This window comes from Rhinoraja longicauda, chromosome 9, assembly GCF_053455715.1.
Source record: "Rhinoraja longicauda isolate Sanriku21f chromosome 9, sRhiLon1.1, whole genome shotgun sequence".
NCBI lineage: Eukaryota > Metazoa > Chordata > Chondrichthyes > Rajiformes > Arhynchobatidae > Rhinoraja > Rhinoraja longicauda.
This window is the reverse complement of record NC_135961.1, coordinates 30,729,377-30,753,314: the sequence shown is the minus strand read 5'-3', so window position 1 is coordinate 30,753,314 and position 23,938 is coordinate 30,729,377. Positions and strand designations below refer to the sequence as shown.

The 23,938-nt window shown below is 40.5% G+C and overlaps 1 protein-coding gene across 7 annotated transcripts in view; it reads left to right on the top strand.

Moving 5' to 3' along the window:
• The window catches only part of LOC144596571 (apoptosis-stimulating of p53 protein 2-like), a 74,922-nt gene that overhangs the window by 37,128 nt on the left and 13,856 nt on the right, over positions 1–23,938 (top strand). For 6 of the 7 annotated variants that reach the window (XM_078405036.1, XM_078405038.1, XM_078405035.1 and 3 more), the window contains 9 exons: positions 2,079–2,260; positions 3,399–3,563; positions 5,469–5,697; positions 8,182–8,346; positions 10,761–10,912; positions 12,859–13,303; positions 16,918–17,711; positions 22,496–22,633; positions 23,376–23,509. In XM_078405036.1, the coding sequence (XP_078261162.1) occupies positions 2,079–2,260; positions 3,399–3,563; positions 5,469–5,697; positions 8,182–8,346; positions 10,761–10,912; positions 12,859–13,303; positions 16,918–17,711; positions 22,496–22,633; positions 23,376–23,509 (2,404 nt within the window). The remainder of the gene's footprint in view (positions 1–2,078; positions 2,261–3,398; positions 3,564–5,468; positions 5,698–8,181; positions 8,347–10,760; positions 10,913–12,858; positions 13,304–16,917; positions 17,712–22,495; positions 22,634–23,375; positions 23,510–23,938) is intronic. The other variant, XM_078405040.1, reaches the window with a different exon arrangement.

The window sequence follows — 23,938 nt, the reverse complement described above, 5'->3', positions numbered from 1 at the left end:
GGATCACATCTGATATTGTGATAGTGAAAGTGGTGCTTCACTTTCACACGGTTCTCTGGCAGAAAAATACGTTGATGATTTGGGTGCAAGGGTTGTGGTAGTGATGAAAACCAATGCACAAATCTTGCCAATGTTTCTGCTCACCTATACTGGTTGACAAATTGGACACGATTTAGAAATAAAAGAAGATAGAAGTGATGAGATGAAGCTGGTTGTGGAGAGGAGATAAATACAGTCCCAAGTATTGGAGAGCATATGCACACTAGAAATAGGAGGGATCAAAAATAGACTCTTCGTGATACCAGAGATAATAGTAATTGGAAGAGAGGTTGCAACTGAGCTTGCTCAACAATCTGATAGCTAAAGGTGAAGCCAAATTGGTTTGATTTCATACAGCTGTCGACTTCTCAATTTCTTTTCCTCCATCATATTTCTTGCCAATCCACCACTCTACCAAGCTTATGGTCATCTGGTGTAATATCTTGTGTGAACCACAATATCTCCTTGTGTACCTGTGCTGAATTTTGCCTAGTTGAGGTGCCATTTAAAAGCAAGTTGTTGTTGTTGATGAGGATGATGTTAAATTTCCTTCACTTCAAAATTGAGTATATCAAATTTTGAGCTCTAAATTAAGTAGCTTCAAATTATCCATCAGTGTAAATTTAGCAAAATAAATACTCTGTTCAGTTGAGACCCACCCACAGATGCTGCTCAACTTGTTGAGTTTCTCTAGCAGGTTTTATGATGCTTCATATTCTCTTGAGATCAGTTTCTCACTGAACTTCTACCTGCTTCCAAGGCAACATTTTATCTGTTGAACATTGCCAAATTGTACCCTAATTGTTCAACCCTACATCATGCCTTTGTCAATTTACTGGAATTTATTTTACTAATTAATCTAAAACTTAAAAAATGCCATAATATTTGCTTCTGAGTGTCACATTGCTCACATTTTCTTATGATCCAAATAGGACATTTGACCTAATCAAGTCTAGCTTGATGCTCGTAATCCCATCAATGTGTTGGAGGTGCTCCTTCATAGATTCAGTAGATTAATAATGGGATTGATCTATTGAGTCAGTTTGAATGGTTTAACCGTGTCCTCTCTGGGAAAGAATGGGAGGTGATCCGATTTGGTTTTGCGCTAAACTGACAGAAATTGACGGAGCAAATCTGTTTTGTTTAGTTAAGCAATCTAGAGCTAAGGGTTCTTAATCTCAGGATAAGGTGTTGGTCATTTAAGATTTAGATGAAAAGTTTCTTCATTCAATAGGTTTGTGAATCTTTGGAATTCTATATCTTTGAGGGCATTGTTGACTTGTCAATGTGTGTAAATGTTTAAACTGAAAGATTTTTGGACTCTAAAGGAATTGTAGAAAGTAGGGATTGGATGTGAATGGTGACATAGCCTCTTGCAGCCGCTTTACCTTTAGTTCCTGTTTATTTTCACTTTCCTTCCCCAATTATTTGGCATTTACTTTCTTTATCGCTTCCCTTTTAGGAAGTTCATATTTAATCTGTTGCCATAACTTATTAAAATGAGGATTGCAGCATGGTTTAATAAAGTTACAAAGCTTTGTGACCATCTATAAAGTATTTACACATTCAACCTTCCACCAAAACTTCCTTCCCAACTTCCTTTCCCAATGCCAATACAGTCTTTGCTCTCTTCCTTCCCTATTCTACCTTTTTTCGTCCCCACCCCCCTCCCCCATCCTCATCCTCAGTTCTTCCTCCATTCTCCCTTTCTCTGTCACTCTCGCACTGAAGTTCTGATTTTATTAATAGATATGCCTCTTGCTTCCTCTTCTCGATCCTCCAAAGCAGCTTTGGCTGAATACACTTTAATGTCATGCTTCATTATGACCTCATCAAGACGGGCACGGTTAACTTTGATTGTTTTGACAGTGAAGATTATTTCTGAGCCAATTGGCTTTCAGTATTCAAATGTTATATGTGCAAGCATTACTCATTTAGCATCATTAACATTTTGGGAGAAAGATGATGCAACTTTTGTTATTTTAATCTGAAAAATGATAAATTCTGGTGCTACATACTTGGGATTTTTATTGTTTCAGTTGAGGAGATTGAACAGATGAACAGTCTTTTCCAACAGAAGCAGAGAGAGTTGGTAATTGCTATTGCAAAGGTGGAGGAGCTAACCAGGCAACTGGATATGTTGAAAAGTGGAAAGATTGATGGTTACCATGACAACCAATCTGCTGTAGCTGAGCTTGATAGACTCTACAAAGAATTGCAGGTAATGGATTATATATGAAAAGGACATTATTTAACATTTGACTGTATAGAGTAAAGATTGTTGAACAATTGGTATCAACTTCAAGGACTCCCTGTAATCAAGCATACCTGTTGACCCTTTTATCTGGATATTTCCTTAGTCAACCATTATTTTCCAACTACAACTGTTTAATCTTGCCTAATAGGATTTAAGAGCCAATCTCTGGGATGTTTAGTTTATAGTTTAGTTTAGAGATACAACGTGGAAACAGGTTCTTCAGCCCACCAAGTCCACACTGACCAGTGAACCCCACACAATCCTACACACACTAGAGGCAATTTACATTTATACCAAACCAATTAACTTAACAAACTGTACGTCTTTGGAGTGTGGGAGGAAACTGAAGATCTCGGGGGGGGGGGGGAAACCCCACGCGGTCACAAGGAGAACGTATAAACCGTATAGACAGCACCTGTAGTCAAGATTGAACCCGGGTCTCTGGCGCTGTAAGGCAGCAACTCTACTGCTGTACCACCATGTTGCCCCGTGAACATGGGGCAGGTAGTATTAACTGGTGTCTTTGCGTGCTTAGTCTACTTATTAACTCTTTTTCCCATTTTGCCTCATTCCTGTATGAATGAGCAGAGGTTTGTGGCCATTGATCACAAGGCTAGCATCCCATCTGGTTTTGAAATTGGGATTTAGTGATGGAAACGCCCAACTCCCAGCTACCCTTAAATTGATAGTGGGGAAAATGTTTTCTCCCTCTTCTCTGTAGGCAGCTGACAAAAGGCCAGCACCTTCTAATCTATCCTTTCCCTTAGCCTGTTCGATTTCTTCTAATATTGCATCATTTATCACCCATTTATCTACATCCCCGCTTAACCTCAATACTGCTTTTGGTCTGAGCATTCCATAAGTAGAGCTGCATGGAATCAATTAGTTTGTTACTATACTTAAAAGTTAGAGAGTAAAATGATTTCAAAAAAAAGGACAGCAAATCTGATATTCTATCTTTTTCATTGCATATAACAACCAATGTATTTTAATTTACTTTTATAGATTGTTGAAAAAATAAATCAGTTCTTCATATTGATAATTTTCCAAGCTTTGGGATTCTAACAAATAAAGGATTTTTTTTTGTTGTTTCATAAATTAGTTACGGAATAAGTTAAACCAGGAGCAGAATGCAAAGCTTCAGCATCAAAGGGAGACCTTAAACAAGCGCAACTCTGAGGTTTCATCAATGGACAGACGTATTGGGGATCTGCGGGACCGTCTGTGGAAAAAGAAGGCTGCCTTGCAACAAAAGGAGAATGTGCCGGTTGGTTTGGCCTACCCATTAGCAAGAAGATGTTTGCCATGTATCAATTGAATATGGTTAAATACACCTCACTGCCTTGTTTGCACTGTAGTCTTTTGCTAGTCTAGCTATCCTCTAAATGTGCCTCTGGCCATGCTATTCCAGCACAGTTATACAACAGGCATCCAACGGATAATGTGGATGTTTGCCTAGGTGCATCCTGTTCAGAAGACGCAAATCAAATTCATTCCGACTAATTTCAGCCCAGTCAACACAAAAGTGGAAGTTGTCATAGACGATGACTTGATTTGGCCTTTACTCATCAATAACTTGTTTACTGATGTTCAGTTTTGATTTTACCAGGATTGCTTTGCTTCAGTACTGATCATAGCCTCAGTCCATGCACAGACCAAAGAGCTTGATTTCAGAGGTGACATAACATTGGCTGTCTTTGACATCAAGGCAGCATTTGACTGAAATGTAGCTTTGATGCACCCTGCTATAACTGAAGTTAGTGGATATCAAGGCAAAACAATTCCAGTGTTGGAGTAGTCCATTGAACAAAAGAAAACAGTTGACTTTGTTGGAAGTCAATGATCCCAGCCCCACACATTGAATATAGAGCAGTTAAGCACAGTAACAGGCTCTACAGCCTACAATTCCTGTGCTGATCACGATGCCAATCTAATCTAATCTCCTTTCTGTTTACACAAGGTCCATATCCTTCTATTCCCTGCCTGTTCATGTCTATGTATAAATGCTTCTTAAATATTTCTGTCATGTTTAATTCTACCGCTTCCCCAGGCACCATTTTCCAGGTGCCTACCATGCTCTATTAATTTAAAAACGTTTGCCTTGCAAATCTTCTTTAAACTTTACCCCTCTCTCTAGCAGTTGACATTTCCATCCTGTGATAAAGATTATGTCCATCTGCACTGACTGTGGCTCTTGGAATTTTATATACCTATCAGGTAGAAGTATATACATTCTCACCTTCCCATTGTCCAACCTATCCAAATTTTCCCCGTAACCAAAATCTTCAGATCTTAACAACAATCTGGTGAACAACTTCTGCACCCACTCCAAAGCCTCCACAACCTTACTGGAACATGGCAACCAGAGTTCATGCAATTTATTTCAGATGTGCCCTAACCAAAGTTTTATACAACTACAATGTGGCTTCTGACTTTTACATTCAAATCCCCACCCAACTAAGGCATGCACACTGTACACACCTGCTACAATCTCTGAAGGAATCCCTCAGGGCATTGCTGTACTCTGACCATCTTCAACAGCCTTTTCATACTGTGTTGCGATATTTGCCTCTCTCTCACTCTCTCTCCCTTTTCTGCACTTGCAAGACTGCAGAAAATTTAACAAACCATACCCGTACAACAAACCTTGCATGTTATTCAGTCATAAGCTATTAAAAGACAGGTAAGATTTGTGCTACAAAACTACAGAGAAAGTGAGAGTCTAACAGCCTTTCCTTCCTTCGTCATAACCAAGTCTAAATCTTGGGGCATCGTATACAACTGTACTGTGGGAGTAGAGTTATCGGAAAGATTGCCATGTCTTTTTCAACGGCAATGTGAAATATTTGCATATCTTCCATTCATTTTTCCCGAGTCTATTTCTCTCATTCCGTTTTTCCCCATCTCTCAGTCTGAAGAAGGGTCTCAACCCGAAGCGTCACCTATTCCTTTTCTCCAGAAATGTTGCCTGACCCGCTGAGTTACTCAAGCTTTTTGTGTCTGCCATGGTTTTGACTAAGATCATTGGTGCTACAATCTTGGGAGACTGACTTATTGGTTGACAAAATACATATTACTAAATTATATTTTGGTGTGGCTGCGCAAAATAATGATTCATTTAGTTTATTCATTAAGCAATAAATGTGTTGATTGACTGCATTTGTGTGGGTAGGTTTCGTCTGACAAGAGTATTCCACAACAAGCAGTGTCTTCTGCAACCAGTCGTGTGGCTGCGGTTGGACCCTACATCCAGTCATCCACCTTGCCCCGTGCCCCACAAAAACTTGAGCTCCTAGTAAAGCCAGCCTTTCCTAATGGATCGTCTACTCTACCCACTGTGCAAGCACATTCTGCGTCGGTAAATGCCCAGACTCACATGAAATCAGTGAAATCTCCTAGTGGTAAGCAACTGTAACTTTCTCTTCCTATGCTGGTGGTTGATTTTTTTAAATGTCTGAAACTAAAATTGAAGTAAACAATTGAAGCCATTTTAAAAAGTAAAACCCACAATAACTATAAGATACAAAAACATACACTAGTAAAAGCAAGCTAAAGCATAATGATTGTTTTAAGAATGTTTAACTGTTCACGTCGGTTTCCAATCTGTTGGCACATAGTCTGAATTGGGGTCTTGGATCCCTGCCTTATCTGACCAAGTATCAGAACTGCGAGGTGTTTTTTTTCCCCCAATGTAATTAGCTTCATACTTTCATTTTTGATAAAGCAATCATTTATAAATCTTGCTTCTATCACATTACTTCTTTTATCGGTCATCTCAGGCCTGTTTCCATTTTCCTTTCTTGAATAGAACTTGGTACCGCAAGGCTCAGTGCTGGGACCCCAGTTATTTACAATATATATTAATGATTTGGACGAGGGAATTGAATGCAATATCTCTAAGTTTGCGGATGACACGAAGCTGGGTGGCAGTGTTATCTGCGAGGAGGATGCTAGGAGGCTGCAGAGTGACTTGGATAGATTAGGAGAGTGGGCAAATGCATGGCAGATATAATATAATGTGGATAAATGTGAGGTTATCCACTTTGGCGGCAAGAACAGGAAAGCAGAGTATTACCTGAATGTTGGCCAATTAGGAAAAGGGGAGATGCGACGTGACCTGGGTGTCATGGTGCACCAGTCATTGAAAGCAAGTGTGCAGGTGCAGCAGGCAGTGAAGAAAGCGAATGGTATGTTAGCATTCATAGCAAGAGGATTTGAGTATAGGAGCAGGGAGGTTCTGCTGCAGTTGTACAGGGCCTTGATGAGACCGCATCTGGAGTATTGTGTACAGTTTTGGTCTCCAAATCTGAGGAAAGACATTCTAGCCTCAGAGGGAGTACAGAGAAGGTTCACCAGATTGATCCCTGGGATGGCAGGACTTTCATATGAAGAAAGACTGGATAGACTAGGCTTATACTCGCTGGAATTTAGAAGACTGAGGGTGGATCTTATAGAAACATATAAAATTCTTAAGGGGTTGGAGAGGCTAGATGCGGGAAGATTGTTCCCGATGTTGGGGAAGTCCAGAACCAGGGGTCACAGCTTAAGGATAAGGGGGAAGTCTTTTAGGACCGAGATGAGAAAACATTTCTTCACACAGAGAGTGGTGAGTCTGTGGAATTCTCTGCCACAGAAGGTAGTTGAGGCCAGTTCATTAGCTATATTTAAGAGGGAGTTAGATGTGGCCCATGTGGCTAAAGGGATCAGAGGGTATGGAGAGAAGGCAGGTACAGGTTACTGAGCTGGATGATCAGCCAAGATCATATTGAATGGCAGTGCAGGCTCAAAGGGCCGAATGGCCTACTCCTGCACCTATTTTCTATGTTTCTATGTATTCTCAAATTTGTCAACCTGGTTTAAGCTCCCATCCTTATCGAGGATGGATTTATTATTAATACTTATCAGAAATTTTCAAAATGCTCTTTTCCCCCCCCTTTTTTAAAACCTGCATAAATCCACGAAGTAAAATGGTGAGAATATATAAAACTTGTTGGTGGCGATCTGGAATTTAAAGTATTATTAGAGTTGTCTCTTTGCACTCTATATGAGCACCTATGACCTGATCAGCAACATATTTAGAAGCTGTGCTACTAATTACAAATAACTTTTTAAGGGTGTTACAAAATGTTGTATCAGTGGGTAAGTCAGCATTGGTAGTCAGATTTTGCTGATGATCATTGGAACAAAATGCTGAAATCCTCCAATAGGCATTAATTTCTCAGCCACAATACTGGGTAATTGTTTGGAACGGCGTGGGGGAGGGGTGGTTTGAGTATGAATATAAAAAGATTATTGTGTGCTTGAATGTTTGAAAGGTCATTAATTCCCTTCATTCCTTCAGGAATTAGCAGTACAGTGATGCAAAGTAAAAGTAAGGTTTAATTTATTTTGAAATTTAGACTATAATTCCTCAACCTGGACAGCAAAGCACTCTGTAGGGTTTATGTAGAAGTGGCTGGTTTTGTCTAAGTTCTGGTAAGCTGATCACATTTTTTCCTTTAAATGTTAAAAAAATACTGAATAGTTTTTGTTTGTCAAATTTTGTTTTCCTGGGCTTCACAACTCAGACACCATCTTAGACCAAAGGCAGCAGATTACTTACTCCAAACTATCTGTAAATTAAAAAGCCATTCATAGTTACCGCGTATTTAATTATTTTGGGTGTTCACAATGAGAAGCTTTCATGAACTATTAAAATGTACAATTACTAGGCTGTGTTGGGTGCAGTAGTTGTGAATTGTAAATTAATTGGGCATGGGACGGCCAACAGAAGGTATTATTGTCCTTTGCTGAGGTTACAACCATTCAAAATTCCATTGAATCACAGCAACATTGACAACTTCGGTCCCAAGACATTTATAGCTGTTACTTTTTCTTGTTCTTAGTTGGCATTGCAACTCAGGCGCATTTGCACACACCGTCTCTGTCTGGAACCGAAAGGAATGAATTGAGTTTTGGTGCTCCTGTTCTTCCGCCTTCAACAACAGTTTCCTTGAATATTAGTGCTTCAAACCTGGCCAGAGGGGCAGCAGTACCTGCTGCAGGTCAAGGTAACATTTATTTCCTCATTTCACTTTTTGGTTTGCTGACAGAGTGTTATATTCCATTATTTGTGCAATCAGGTAGTTGTTCGTTCAATATTTTAGAATCATCACTCTGTTCACTTTTGCTTCATTAACAAGGCTGAAATTTGTTTGGTTGAGAGGCACATTGGTGTGAAATTAATTCCCCCCTCCCCCCCGGTTTATTCACTAATTTTCTTGATCTGGCTGTTGTGGACGAGGGCAGCATTTATTAGCTATCCATGGTCGTCTGAAAAGGTGGTGATGAGTTGCCGCCTTGAACCACTGAAGTTCTCCTGGTGAATGTACTTTCATTTGTGCTGTTGGGTAGACTTCAGCTCAAGTGAGTCACTTTGTGCTAGATGGTGTCAGGCCAATTTAGTGGGCTTGGAGCTGCATGCATTCAGGTAGGTACAGTATTTGATCTTGCTCCTCTTGTGTCTTGTAGATGACATAAATACTTTGGGCTGTCATTTACTGCAGGATACCCGGCCAGCCTCTGATTTGTTCTTGCTGCCGCAGTAGATATGTGGTTGGATCAGTTGAGTTTATGGTAATTGGTGACTTTCCATCCCCCTTCCAGGATATTGATGTTTTTTTCAAGTTGCCTTCATTTAAAATATACATAATAGTCAAATCAAATAGCTACAAAGTGCTGGAGTAACTCAGCAGGTCAGGCAACATCGCTGGAGAATATGGATAGGTGACATTTCGGGTCCCGAGTTCACAAGTGTGGGAGGTGCAGTTGGCGTAACTGCTAATGGCATACACTGCATCCTTTTACATTGGTAATGAAAATAATTAATGGTTAGTGTTGGATGTGAGGTAAACCAAGCGAGTCAGGGGTTATGGGGAGAAGGCAGGAGAGTAGGGTTGAGAGGGGAAGATAGATCAGCCCTGATTGAATGGCGGAGTAGACTTCAAAGGCCAAACAGCCTAATTAGGTTCCTGTCATTTATGAACTTATGAGTCTTGGATAACGTTAATCTCCTTCATAGTTGACGTTGCACTCATCCAGTCACGTGGAAGGTATTCCACCGTAATTCTGTGACTGGCAGATGATGATAATGCTTAATGGTACAGAAGTTGACTTTCGTGCAGTAGGATATCCAGCCTTTGACTTGTTATTACTGATGCCGCTGGATTTCAACTGGATCCAACTGGATTTCTTATCAGCTCTGTATATATAGTTTATGGAAACTGGTTGAAAAACACATCTAGTCTTAAGAAATAGAAGCATAGTGTACAAGAATAAGGATGTCATGATCAACTCTATAAAATACTGGTTAGGCCATGCTGGACAATTGCCCAGTTTAGGAAGCCACGTCTGAAAAATGATGTGAAAATTTCATAGAGGGTGCAGCAAAGATTTACTAAAGTGATTCTATGGATGCAGGGTTCAGTTATATAGATAGATTGGTGAAGGTGGGGGTGTTTTTGGAACGGAGGATATTGAAGGAGATCGGATGGAGGTCTTTAATATCATAAACGGTATGAGCAGAATGCACAGAGAAAGTGTTCACATTGACAGGGGGAGTAGTGAACAACCAGGTGAGTGGCTAAAGAATTGAAACTAATGTGCAGAATTTTTTTTGCAATGATTAGGGCAATAATGGAGGCAAAATCAAATGTAGAATTTAAATAGGAACTGGATTATAGGCCTTGCAGGCTGAAGGAAAGGGAGAAGGGGAGGAGAATGTGGATTGTGTGCAGGTACAGATTAGTTTAACATTGACATCATGAGTAGAAAGGCCTGTTTTCGCTCTGTTCTGTTCAGTGACTCACAGATTTGCCTTAACTCTAACTCCATGGCCCAATGGCCTCCTGAGTGGTAATTGTTCTGTGATGGATAAAATAATCAATCATTTTGTTGATGTGTAGTGATGAATTTTAGGAGATCTCATTGAAGATTAAGCTTAGGTAATTGAACCTATAGTACAATAAAGATTCTGTAACCAAAATCAATCAAGCCTGCACCCTTGTGTCTAGATCAATCAAGCCGACACACTTGTGTCTAGGAAGGAACTGCAGATGCTGGTTTAAATTGAAGATAGACACAAAATTCTGGAGTAACTCAGTGTGACAGGCAGCATCTCTGGAGAGAAGGAATGGTCTTGACCTGAAACGTCACCCATTCCTTCTCTCCAGAGATACTGCCTGTCCCGCTGAGCTACTCCAGCATTTTGTGTCTACCATTGTGTCTAGATTGCTTTGCTGATTAGTTGTAATCCAGAGCCTTGCAGAACTTGGTTATCAACTTCGATGCTGGTGATAGAAAGATAAATTAGGTTTAAAACACACAAGTCTTCAAATAGTTATTGCGTCCATTGTTATTTGTTTGTTTGACATTGAAATTTGCTGAGATAAATAGATGAGTCTTTTTTTTAAATTCCATTTAACAGTTGGTGATGGTGATGTTGTGATGAGAGACAAGAATGATAAGAGAGTGCGTTGTTTCTCCATGTTTGAATCCATGGATCCATCTGCAGTAATTCCATCATCTGGAATACTAAGAAAAAACCAGAGCAGTGAGGACCTTCTGCAGGAAATTCAGGTACAAAAGCAAAGATCAGTACATTCCATCTCATGGCAAGAGTATTTTATAACATATATAAACTTCTTCCTGAATTACAAAATGTAACACAAATGAAAGAACTTGTTAATGCTTTTTTTTTAAATGAAGAGACAACATTGCACCAGTAGAGTTGAATCCTAAAATAAATAAATTCCAAAATCTTCACGTTATAAAACTCCTGGAAAAAAAATCGAAGATATTAATGTGCTTGAATTTGCATAACCAATTTCAGTTAGAGGCTGTATTTCCTTAAGATGAAGATTTTAAGTACATGTTCTTTCTACAGTCAAACTGAAATTGGGGTGCATCTTTTAAAAATTCCGTCCATGTGCAAAGTTGTACAAATTTACCTTTTCCATAAATATATTTTATTTTCCATCATATAAAGTAAGGCTAGGCTTCTTGAATGACTTTGCCAATATAATGACAAGTAAACATGTTTTTCGATGTGTAATTTGTACTTTTCTGCCTCTCACTGATATAATGTAAAACATAAATAAGCAAAGAACATTGCAAGCAATGTACCAAATCACAACAAGCTTGAATATAGTTAATAGATAAAAGCTGTTTTGGTTTGTGGATAGTTGAATGGTCAGGGTACATTTTTAAGATAATAGGATAATGATGCAGTGTGTTTTTATGCAGAATGGGTTTTTTGCATACACTGTCAGTGTCATTTCAAATTTGTTCCCTTTTCCTACTGGATTTTTAAAAGATAATTCTTTTTGTCATAGTCATACAGCATGGAGACAAGCCCTTCAACCTAACGTGTGCATGAATTGGGTTGAAGGGCCTTTCTCCATGCTGTATGCCTATGACCAAAATAATTCTCATTTTAGATGACCTGGAGTAAGCACAAGACATTGTGAGTGCAGAGCATGAGCAGCCAAAGGTCCTGGTCCATATTGGTATCCAAGACATAGGTAGGAAAGGAGATGAAATAATTTAGAGAGTAGGGTAATAGATTAAATAAAACGACCTAGGGTTGTGACCTCAGGATTACCACCTGTGCCATGTGCTGGTGAGACAAGGAAAGAAAGATAGTGTAGTTGAATACTTGGCTAGTAAGTTAGCACCATGAAGGCATCAGACCATTCTGGAGTTTTGTTTGCAGCCACATAAATGTCTGTACCCCGTGGGAGGTAATGAAGTCGGAGAGCCCTACTGTGCTGTTCAACAGAGTCAGATGTAGTGCCACTGTCCTGGCTGCTGCTATTATTTGCCCCTGAGGAGCTATCACCCAATCCAAAATGGTATGATTGATCAGTGGCACAACTAGCCCCGCTTCTTTCATATCCCTCTCTCGCATTATAATTATTGTGGGGCTAAATACTGCCGTTAATTAAAAATAATGTTGGGGGGAGGAGTGGAGAATGAGAAGACTAAGGCAACTGAAGGATCTGCTCTGAGCAACAGAATGATGAGAGTCAGAGAATGCTCATTGAAGGAAAATGGTGCCAGTGGAAGTATTCAGAATTAAGTAAAGTCAGGCAAATGAGAAATTTAAAGACATAACCAAAAGTTTTGAGAATCCACATGGGTGAGTATATGGATGAGGATTAAAGATTATCTGTTTGGTACTGATGTACTAAATTGAAGATTGAATGCCATCAAGGAAAGTATTGGGATCTCTACATCTAGAGGTGGCAAAGGCCTGTAGAAGGTTTCCAATAATGAAGGAACCATATGCCACTTTCCTGGCCAAAAGCAATTTACAGGTTTATGAATGAGTCAAGGCTCTCAAAATGTTGGTCATCTGGATCAGCCTGAGTTGGTTACCATGCCGGAGATTGATTTGTGTGCAGGGACAGTGGCCAATTGTGAAGAACAAGATGGTGTTTAAACTGAAAATTCCAGATGAATAGAAATTATAATTAGAGTTCTATTTTTATTTAATACAATTTTATTTCAATCTCAACTTTCAGATTGGTAATAAGAATGTGGTTAAAGTACCACCCCCTATCCCTACCAAACCCAAGCAGATCTCCTTGCCTTTTTTTGGACCATCTGGCTTAGCTAATGCAGCAGAGATCAAGACTGAATACAGCCCACAGAAGTTACCTGGGACTCTCGGCAATATAGCCAATAAATTAAAGCCAACCCAAACTGCCGGACCCCAGCAAATGCAACATTGCGCTGCAAATGCACAAGTTCAGCCATGTCCTGAGCCACCTCCTGCAGCCACAGTTAGGCCTTTCACCCCACAACCATCTAAAGAAACTCCTTCCCAATCCCTGCGAAAACCAGAGACAGTGGCTGCGAGCTCTATCTATACAATGTACACCCAGCAACAAGCACCAGGCAAAAACTTCCAGCAGGCTGTTCAGAGTGCCCTGACCAAAGTGCAAGCACGGCCGCAGTTCACAAGTGGTAAGTAATATTCATTTAATTGTGAACTTTGCACTGCTTTAAGTTGAATTTGTGAATTTTGTTGTTTACTCTTCCCAGTTGAATTGGTTGAGTAATTTGTTGTGTTCAAATAAATAATCTTGCACTTTCCCTACTTCAGAGTTGTTCAATTTAAAAATAAATGAAAGTTGGAGATTAAATGTAAGAAATGGGACCCATAAAATGTTATTTCGAATGCAAACGCAGAGGAAACTGATCTGAACATACTTTGCATTCTTCAAGTTCTGGGACATAGTGTCACCCAGGTTTGTGGCCACGTTTGCAAAGACCTCTAGAGATCTTCGGTCAAACTTATGCCCTTGACATCTCATCATACATGACTTCCTAGTTAATTGTCACCACAGTGCATTTTCCATTCTTTTCTCTTTGGCCTCCCCACACCACGGGATGGCAGGACTGACATATGATGAAAGAATGGATTGCCTGGGCTTATATTCACTGGAATTTAGAAGGATGAGAGTGGATCTTATAGAAACATATAAAATTCTTAAGGGATTGGACAGGCTAGATGCAGGAAAAATGTTCCTGATGTTGGGAGATTCTAGAACCAGGGGTCACAGTTTAAGAATAAGGGGTTGGCCATATAGGACTGAGATGAGAAAAAACCTTATCACCCAGAGAATTGTGAATCTGTGAAATTTTCTACCACAGAAGGCAGTGGAACCTAATTCACTGGATATATTTAAGGGTTAGATACAGCTCTTAGGGCTAACGGAATCAAGAGATATGGGCAGAAAGCAGGAACGGGGTACTGATTTTGGATGATCAGCCATGATCATATTGAATGGTGGTGCTGGCTCGATGGGCCGAACGGCCTACTCCTGCCCCTATTTTCTATGTTTCTACCATATGAAATGGTCATTCAAATCTACGGTATGATGCTCTGAGAACAGTCCTCAAAAATGCCTTCAAATAACCTGTTAGGCAAATTGCATATTTGGAATGAGTCACATTTCCTTTACCGAGTAGAAGGATTATTCTTTTGTTTTTGGCTATAAACTCTGTAAACAATTATTTAACTGCTCTTTCTATTTGCTTCAATTGACCAGAAGCTGACTATTTAAAACAAACATTGGTTATTTATCATCCACTTATGTTATATTCTATCTTGCACAAAACTCTGTCTGTATTCTAATCTGTATTATTACTTGCGTAATTTCTGTCTTCACTGAAACAGAATGCTGTCTGTCACCAAAGTAATCCTTCCAGTGTCCTTGCTTTGCTCCAACTCTAATCTTTCCCATCCTTGTTATATCCATTCACTTTCTTGTTTACAACATCTGTGGATGAATGTCAAAGACTCCGGCTTTCGACTACCTTACAAATGCTAAGCATCATCATTGTTAGATAAAATGATAAAAGTAACAATGATGGATTTTCCAAACTTTTTTCCTTCCAGCTTCACTGTGGATTGTAACTATAGACTTTGATTTGTGCTTTTTTACAGCATAAGTGTAATATGAAAGAATTGGAGTCCGTTGGATAAAATTGGATTATTTTGCACTGCTGCTGTTCAATTAATTAGCCATATTTAACGCGAGTCTTTTTTGCAAAAGCTTTGTAGTTACGCTAAATGTATATTTAACTGTCAATGACTCTGAAGCAATATGTATTCTGTGAAAAGCCTAGACCATAATTAAAGTAAAGTTTTACATGAGTGTTATCTCCAAGCCAAAGTTAGCTGAAAAACTGTATGCATTGGGGAAAATGTTGATAATTGGCTACATCAAAAAAACTAAGTGACCAATTTAAATTCTATATCATTTAATTTGTTACTTTAGAGAATTATAGAGAGACAAGGTGTAATATTATTTGATTCACTTCAAGGCGTTTCTAAAAAAAATGCTGAAACAAGGAATTGCAGGTGCTGGTTTACAAAAGAATACACAAACTGCTGGAGTAACTCAGCGGGTCAGGCAGCATCTATGGAGAATATGAATAGGTGATGTTTCGGGTCGAGACCTTCCTCAGACTGATTGTGGTGGGGGAAGAAAGCTGGAAGAGAGAAGGGGAAGGACAAAGCCTTTCAAGTAATAGATACAGGTGATAGGGAAAGTTGGGGGGGGGGGGGTGTTGATAGGCAGATAGTTGGGCAAATGCCAGAGATGAAATGAATTTCAACGATCATACCACTGGGTTGTACACTACCCAAGCTGAATATGTCACTATTCCTTCAGTTTGCATGTTGCCTCACTCTGGCTATGGAGGAGGCCCAGACGGAAAGTTCAGTATGAGAATGGGAAGAGTTAAAATGGTTAACAACTAGGAGATCCAGTCAGCCTTGGTGGACCCAGTGTAAGTGTTAGGCAATGTAAAGAAGGATACACTGGGAACACATCTGCTGCATCCTGTATCTACCTATCATTTGCCAGACTTTTTCCTGCCCCTCCTCTCTTCCAGAGGAAAGGGAAACGAGAGATACAGACGATAAAGGGTGATCTAGAATAAATGAATGAAAGATATGCAAAAAAAGTTACAGTGATAAAGGAAACAGCCATTGTAAGCTGTGGGCTAGGTGAGAACTAGTTACAATGAGACTCAACAAGACGACTTTGATGCTAGTATGATGGGTGGGAGAGGGATGGAGATAGAGAGGATGCAAGGGACATTATCAGGTAGGTCCAGGCGGACTGAGCGAAGGTGTTCAGCAAAATGATTGCCCAGTGTACGTTTGGTATAAGAGTCCACACCTTGAACAAAACGGGTACAGTAGATGAGGTTGGAGGAGGTGCAAGTGAACCTCTGCCTAAACTTAAAGGACTGTCGGAGTCCCTGGACAGAGCCAAGGGAGGAGGTATAGGGACAGGTGTTGCATCTCCTGCAGTTGCAGGGGAAGGTACCTGGGGAGGGGATAGTTTGGGTGGGTAGGGATGAGGTAACCAGGGGGTTGCAGAGGGAATGGTCTCTGCGGAAGGCGGAAAGGAGTGGAGATGGGAAGATGTGACTGGTGAGATCCCGTTGGAGGTGGCGAAAATGACAGAAATGTGTTGTATGCGACAGTTGTTGGGGTGAAAGGCAAGGACTAGGGGGAGGACTAGCCTCTTTCCAGTTTCCTCATTGTGGTTTCATTGAACAATGGATGCACATGTCAGATGCAATTTGCACTTCTGAATGCCAACTTTCAATAATTCTCATCTTGAATTTTTTCATTGATTCTAGGTCAGCATGAGGCAGTTTTCCTTCTATGTGCGTTGTAGGATAAAAAAAAATGAATCTTGTTAGTTTAGGTGCTTAAGACAGGCTTTTATCATGAACAGTGTTTGCAATAGTAAAATGACACTTCTGTTTATTTCCACATTGATAAAATTAGAATGTTCCAGTTTAGCCTGCATTGGTTTTTAAAAAGTGAGGGTGCTGATTTGGGTAAAAACTGAGAGATGACCGGGCATCCTAAGTAAGATGGAACAAATAAAGAAATAGAGAAAGATGGTGGTCTTACTATTATTTCACTAAACAAATGTTATACCCAAGATCTGAAATAAGTCATACTGTGAAATAATTTTTGTACAATTATACTCTCAAGTTAACTTGAGTTGTGTCTATTTCTGAAATTTGCATTATATTGTTATTTGCAGTATATGGTAAACCAGTGGTTCCTGGATCTTCACAGAGTTATGTAAGCAATCAATCTCCTGACCAGGAGATTAATACTCTGTATTCAAAGAGCCAGGATAAACCTGATTGCCCTGAATCAGAGACTGATAACGTTGCATCTGAGACTGAGCGCATTCCACGACCACTGAGCCCCACAAAGCTTCTTCCATTTATGTACAATCCATATCGAAATCAGAGTGATGCTGATTTGGAGGCATTAAGGAAAAAACTGTCCAATGCACCAAGGCCACTGAAGAAGCGTAGCTCTATTACAGAACCCGAGGGTCCGAATGGACCCAATATTCAAAAGCTGCTATACCAGCGCACAACTCTGGCTGCAATGGAAACGGCTAGTCCAATGCCATTCTATCAGCCAAAACAACCTACTTCATCAGAAGCGAATACCATAAATGAAAGCAGAGCTGTCAATTCTAAGCTAGAGGAGGAGACCACAGCATCAACCGATGAAACTCCAGATCAGTCAGAACCAGTTGTGAAAAAAGACACCGAAGCAGAAGGTCCTGAAGAACTTGTGAGAACTTCTCCAGGTAGCTCGGTACCTGTCACAGAGGGCCAGCTAGCAGCTTCTACTCTCTTACCTTCTGTGGAAGAGCAACCGAGTCGGGAAAGCACACTCTCGCCACAGGAATTAGCAGAAGAATATCCTCCTTACCCACCACCTCCTTATCCTGTTGTGGGTGATCACGAGACTGTGGGTGATGATAGTTTTACTCTGCGTCCACCTGAAATTACTGGACAGACAATCCTACCACCTGTGAGTAATGTGTATTGCTGATATCTTATTGGAACATTAGTCGTTAATCACTTCTGGGGCTATAAGAATGATTCATGTTGGATTTGTAGTTCGTAAAAAAAGAATAATCATTCCCAATTTAAATTATCAATCAAAATTAAATAATCTCTGGTTATCTCCAAATACTATTCATTTTCTCAAAAGTGATTTTAGAGTATTGAGTGATACAGTGTGGAAACAGGCCCTTTGGCCCAACTTCCCCACACCAGCCAACACTGTCCCACTTGCCTGCGTTGGTCCATATCCCTTCAAACCTGTCCTATCCATGTACCGTCTAACTGTTTCGTAAACGATGGGATAGTCCCAGCCTCAACTACCTCCTCTGGCAGCTTGTTCCATACACCCACCACCCTTTGTGTGAAAAAGTTACCCCCCAGATTCCTATTAAATCTTTTCCCCTGCACCTTGAACCTATATCCTCAATTCCCCTACTCTGGGCAAGACACTCTGTGCATCTACCCGATCTATTCCTCTCATGATTTTGTACATCTCTATAAGATCCCCCTCATCCTCCTGCGCTCCATGGAATAGAGACCCAGCCTACTCAACCTCTCCCTATAGCTCATACCCTCTAGTCCTGGCAACATCCTCGTAAATCTTTTCTGAACCCTTTCAAGCTTGACAATATCTTTCCTATAACATGGTACCCAGAACTGAACACAATATTCTAAATACGGTCTCACCAACGTCTTATACAATTGCAACAGGACCTCCCAACTTCTATACTCAATACTCTGACTGATGAAGGCCAAAGTGCCAAAAGCCTTTTTGACCACCTTATCTACTTGCGACTCGACCTTCAAGGAACCATGCACCTGTACTCCCTAGATCCTTCTGCTCTACAACACTACCCAGAGGCCTACCATTTACTGTGTAGGTCCTGCTCTTGTTTGACATCCCAAATTGCAACACCTCAGACTTCTCTGTATTAAATTGCATCAACCATTCCTCTGTCCACCTGGCCAATCGATCCAGATCCTGCTGCAATCTTTCACAACCATCTTCACTTCTGCAAAACCACTCACTTTTGTATCATCAGCAAACTTGCTAATCTTGCCCTGTATGTTCTCATCCAAATCATTGATGTAGATGGCAAACAGTAATGGGCCAGAACCGAACCCTGAGACACCCCACTCGTCACATGCCTCCAGACTGGGAAGCAACCTTCCACCATCATCCTCTGCTTCCTTCCATGGAGCCAATTTGCTATCCATTCAGCTCTCTCCTTGGATCCCATGCAATCTAAACTTCCAGAGTAGCCTACCGTGCGAAACCTTGTTGAATGCCTTATTGAAATCCATGTACACAACATCTACAACTCTGCCCTCATCGACCTTTTTGATCACATCTTCAAAACAATCAGTCAGATTTATGAGACACGACCTCCCATGTACAAAACCATGCTGACTATCCCTAATCGGCCCTTGCCCATCCAAATGCCTGTACAACCTGTCCCTCAGAATACTCTCTAGTAACTTTCCAAGTACAGATGTTAATCTCACCGGCCTATAGTTCCCAGCATTTTCCCTGCAGCCCTCCAGTCTTCCGGCACCTCTCCTGTATTTAAGGATGACTCGTAAATTTCAACCAAGGCTCCCGCAATTTCCTTTCTACTTTCCCGCAATGTCCTTGGGTATATCTGATCAGGCCCTGGAGATTTGTCTACCTTCATACACGACAGTACCTTCAGTATTTCTTCGACGGTATCACTGACTGCTCTCAAGACATTTCCATTGACTGCCCCAAGTTCCTCCGTCCTGTCTTTCTCCTTGGAAAATCCCCATCTCCTGTGCTCCACACAGAGGTGACCGATTTGATTCCTGAGTGGTCCCACTCTTTCTTTAGTTACCCTTTTCACCCGTATGTATTTATAAAATCTTTTGGGATTGTCCTTAATGCTACCCGCCAGAGCTATCGCATGACCCCTTTTTGCCCTTCTATTCTCCTTTTTCAGTTTACTCCTTAGTTCCCAAAAACTCCTCCAGGAATGCACTTGATCCCAGCTGCCTATACCTGTCCCATGCCCATCCTCCTTGTTTTTGACCAATGCCTCAATTTCCCTCGTCAGCCAAGCTTTCTTATGTTTGCCTGCTTTGCCCTTCACTCTAATCCGGACGTACTTATCCTGAGCTTTCATCAGCACACTTTTAAAAACATCCCACTTGGCCGATGTTCCTTTCTCCTCAATTAACCTGCTCCAATCAACTTGAGCGAGACCTTCTCTCATACCCTCAAAGTTGGCCTTACCCCAGTTGAACATTTTAACACGTGGACCCTCTCCGTCCCGATCCATAACTATCTTAAACCTGATCAAATTGTGATCACTGGTCCCAAAAGTCTCCTCCACAAACACTTCATTAACTTGCCCTTCCCAATTTCCCAATGCTAGATCCAGCGTTGCCCTCTCACATGTGGGGGCCTCTGCATACTGCTTAAGAAAACTCCTGAACACTTTTGAGGAATAGCACCCCATGTAAACCCTTCACATTATGATTTTCCCAGTCTATATTGGGAAAGTTAAAATCCCCCACTAAAACAACATTTTGTTTGACCTGCAGCTGTCTGCAATCTCCTGGCATATTTGTTCTTCTATATCCCGTTGACTATTCGGGGGTCTGTAGTACACCCCCAACAAGGTGACCATCCCTTTCTTGTTCCTCAGCTCCACCCATATAGCCTCACTAAACGAATTGTCTGTAATGTCAACTCTGATTACTGCCATGACATGCTCCTTAACCAACAATGCAACCCCCCCCCAATCCTCTTTTTCCCTCAACCCTGTGTCTCCTGAAGCTCCTGTACCCTGGAACATTGAGCTGCCAGTCCTGCCACTCCCTTAACCAGGTTTCAGTCATGGTTACAATGTCCCAGTCGCTCGTACCTATCCATGCCCTAAGTTCATCTGCCTTACCCGTCAGGCCCCTTGCATTAAAATAGTTGCAGTTTAAACCAAACCTCCTTCCTCGCTTTTGTGCTGTGACAATGCAAATGGTTTAAAGCCTAATGATTTTCAGTATGGGTCTGCCTTGACGATCAATTGTTCCTTAACTTGCACAGCATCAAAGGTTTGGTGCAACAGCATTACTGCTGACCTTTGTCTCATCCTATGGGTCCGGGACGGAATCAGCATGGATTACTTTCCATCCTCTCGCCATATGGGATACTTCTTGTGACTTCCACCTTCAAAAGTGGAACAAAGTGGACCTAATTATTTGAGAATGGTGTTACACTCTGGATTGTTTCCTTTGCTTGTAAAGGTGGACCGTGATGGATTGAGAGACAGGAAAGGTTTAGAGGGACATGGGTCAATTATAGGCAAATAAGACTAGCATAGATAGTCACCTCGGTCAGCATGTCGCACCAAAGGCCCTGTTTCCAGGTTATATGACTCTGTCTGTATAAGTGAGAAAATGGGGAAATAAAGACCAATAGCCTAGCATCAGAAGTTGGGGAAAAAGTTGGAATTTAGTTTTGAATAAACAGTAACAGTGCATTTAGAAAACAATATGATAGGGCAGAGTCACCATGAATTTATGAAAGGGATAGTGTGTTTGACAGTCTTTTGAGGTTAAAACACAGAGCGGGCAAGATTGAACAATGGTTGCGGTGTATTTGGCCTTTCAAAGATCTTTAGAGAAGGACCTACAGGAATTTAGTGAAGAAAATGAGAGATCATAGTTTTGAGGGGAAATAAACTGGCATGAATTGAGTATTAGTTAACCTACATATTGCAGTATAGGGATATGTATGTAAATTTAAGGTGAGCAACGGTACTTCATGGGTGCCAGAGAAACTGAACTAGAACCCTACCCGTCACAATCAAAATGAAAAATTGGAATGGAAAACCATGGGTAGTGTAGCTCAGCATGGTTTAATGCTCCTATCTACACTGAGCAATGGATTTAAATTCCATTACCGCCATTTAAATTTTCCGACTTCAAAATGATGCAGTAAGCAAAACTGCTGCTGCACATTGACCTGGGTTGGATTTTGACCTGCATTTGTGAAGTTTTCATGTTCTCCCTGTGACTGCAAGAGTATTCTTCAGGTCCTCTAGATTCCTCCCGCATCTGAAAGACATACAAATTTGCCCCTGTAGGTTGTCCCTGATGAGTGAGAGAATCTTGGGGGAATTGATTGGAAGGTGGGTGGAATAAAATAGGATTGGTGTAGACATATTGAAAATGGATGCTTGTTGGATTCAATGGTCCAAAGAGCCAGTTTCTTTGCTATGTGATTCTAAATTTCGATGATGATTCAGGATTGAATGAAGCTGTGAGGCTTCAGGAAGGTAAAGATAGAATGGGAAAGGAATGGGAAAACTAATGTGGCCAAGTATGAAGTTGTGAGGTGGTTCCCTCATTTAACGATCATTTAGTTATGGATTGTGTCACAGTTGAACCCAGTCCTTTACTCCCTTTGTGTTCATTGCCTTTCCCACATGCTTCCAGTAGGAATTACTGCATAACATACATCTGGGATACTGGGGCTGATTGAATAACACATCTTCTGTTGCCCTATCAAAGTCAAGAATCAAACCCAGCATCTTCCTGACCTTTATAGTTTAATTGCTCAAATGTCATTCTCACCCACATTTCTAGTGCATTGGCTCCTTAAAGAGCTTTCAATACTTTGCATTTGATGTGGCTTTTATTACTTTGGTTATGATGAATATTACTAATCAGTTCTGAACGGATTATTTAGCAGCTCACATCCTAATATTTATTTACATTTTGTTGCTGTAGGGAAAGAGAACGAATTTGAAGAAGTTGGGGTCAGAGCGCATAGGCCATGGTATGAGAGTGAAGTTCAATCCTCTTGCCCTGCTGCTTGATTCTTCCCTGGAAGGTGAATCTGATTTAGTCCAACGCATTATCTTTGAGGTACGTTAAATCCCTTAATGTAACTTGATATCTAGCCTTTCTGCATCATTGTCTAGTTTTACTGACCTTGCTGGAGCGTTTTTAAATATAAATTATGTGTGACCTGATAGATCGAGCATGCAGAAAACAATATCTTTTTTAATCATTTGTGCGCCAAATCGTGTGTCTCAATTTATTACTTGTGAATGATTCTGCATGACTTGGCAGGCCAAAACAAAACACTGTTTGCAGTTCAAACCCGAAAGACCCTGAATGAACTAAATTACATTATTTTAAATTTATTTTTCTTGAATAGTTTTCCAATGTGAATACTGTGTTAAACAAGAACAAGAACAGCAAACTAAATTCTGGAGGAACTTGGCGGGTGGGGCAGTGATCTTTCAGGTTGAAACCCTGCATCAACTCAGAGTTCTCCCAGCATATTGTTTCTTGCTCCAAGTTCCACCATCTGCAGTCTCTTGTACCTCCTAACAAGAAGCTTAATATCCTTAAACAATGGGCCATTGTCCAGAAGCAAGGGGCCCATTTACGATTGTACTGATAACTTCCAGTTTGCATTATTTTATACCAAGTACATTCAAGAATATTGTTCCTGAAAATTGCATGCTTCCCAATTCCTAATTGAATCATTAAAGCTATCCAGCTTACCATGCTTATAATAACAATGAATTCTCATGCAACAGCTTGAACATTTGCATCATGAAGCAATTTATTCTACCTTGTAATTTGAATGTTTTTATAGGTGGAGGACCCCAGCCAACCAAATGATGAAGGAATAACAGCGCTGCATAATGCTGTGTGTGCAGGCCACACAGAAATAGTGAAGTTCTTGGTACAGTTTGGAGTAAATGTTAATGCAGCAGATAGTGATGGGTGGTAAGTTATATAATAATTATGTTTGTCGTCTGTTGTAATTTTGCATTCCAAATGCATTTCTACCAACCTTTACACAAAATGCTGTTGCAAATGCTTTCACAGCGCATGAGAGAATTATTTTTTAATTCTTTAATCTAATATTGTTGCATTTTAATTTTATTCTTTTCTTAATTTCCTAAAACATGAAACATTAGTCGTTAGTAGTATTCATCATCTGGATTTGCTGTTCTTCTTCACAGTTTCCGACATTATTTTGATTTCAATTTTCACAATAATCCGATCCGGATTGCTCCTAACTCCCCATCTTTTTATTGGTTTGATGTTATTTCCATGGCCCCACCTGATCCTGCCTACCTGGTCAAGATTACTCCTAGTGTTTCTACTGCTCTCAATACACTGAGCACAGGGATGGCGCAGCGTAGAGTTGTT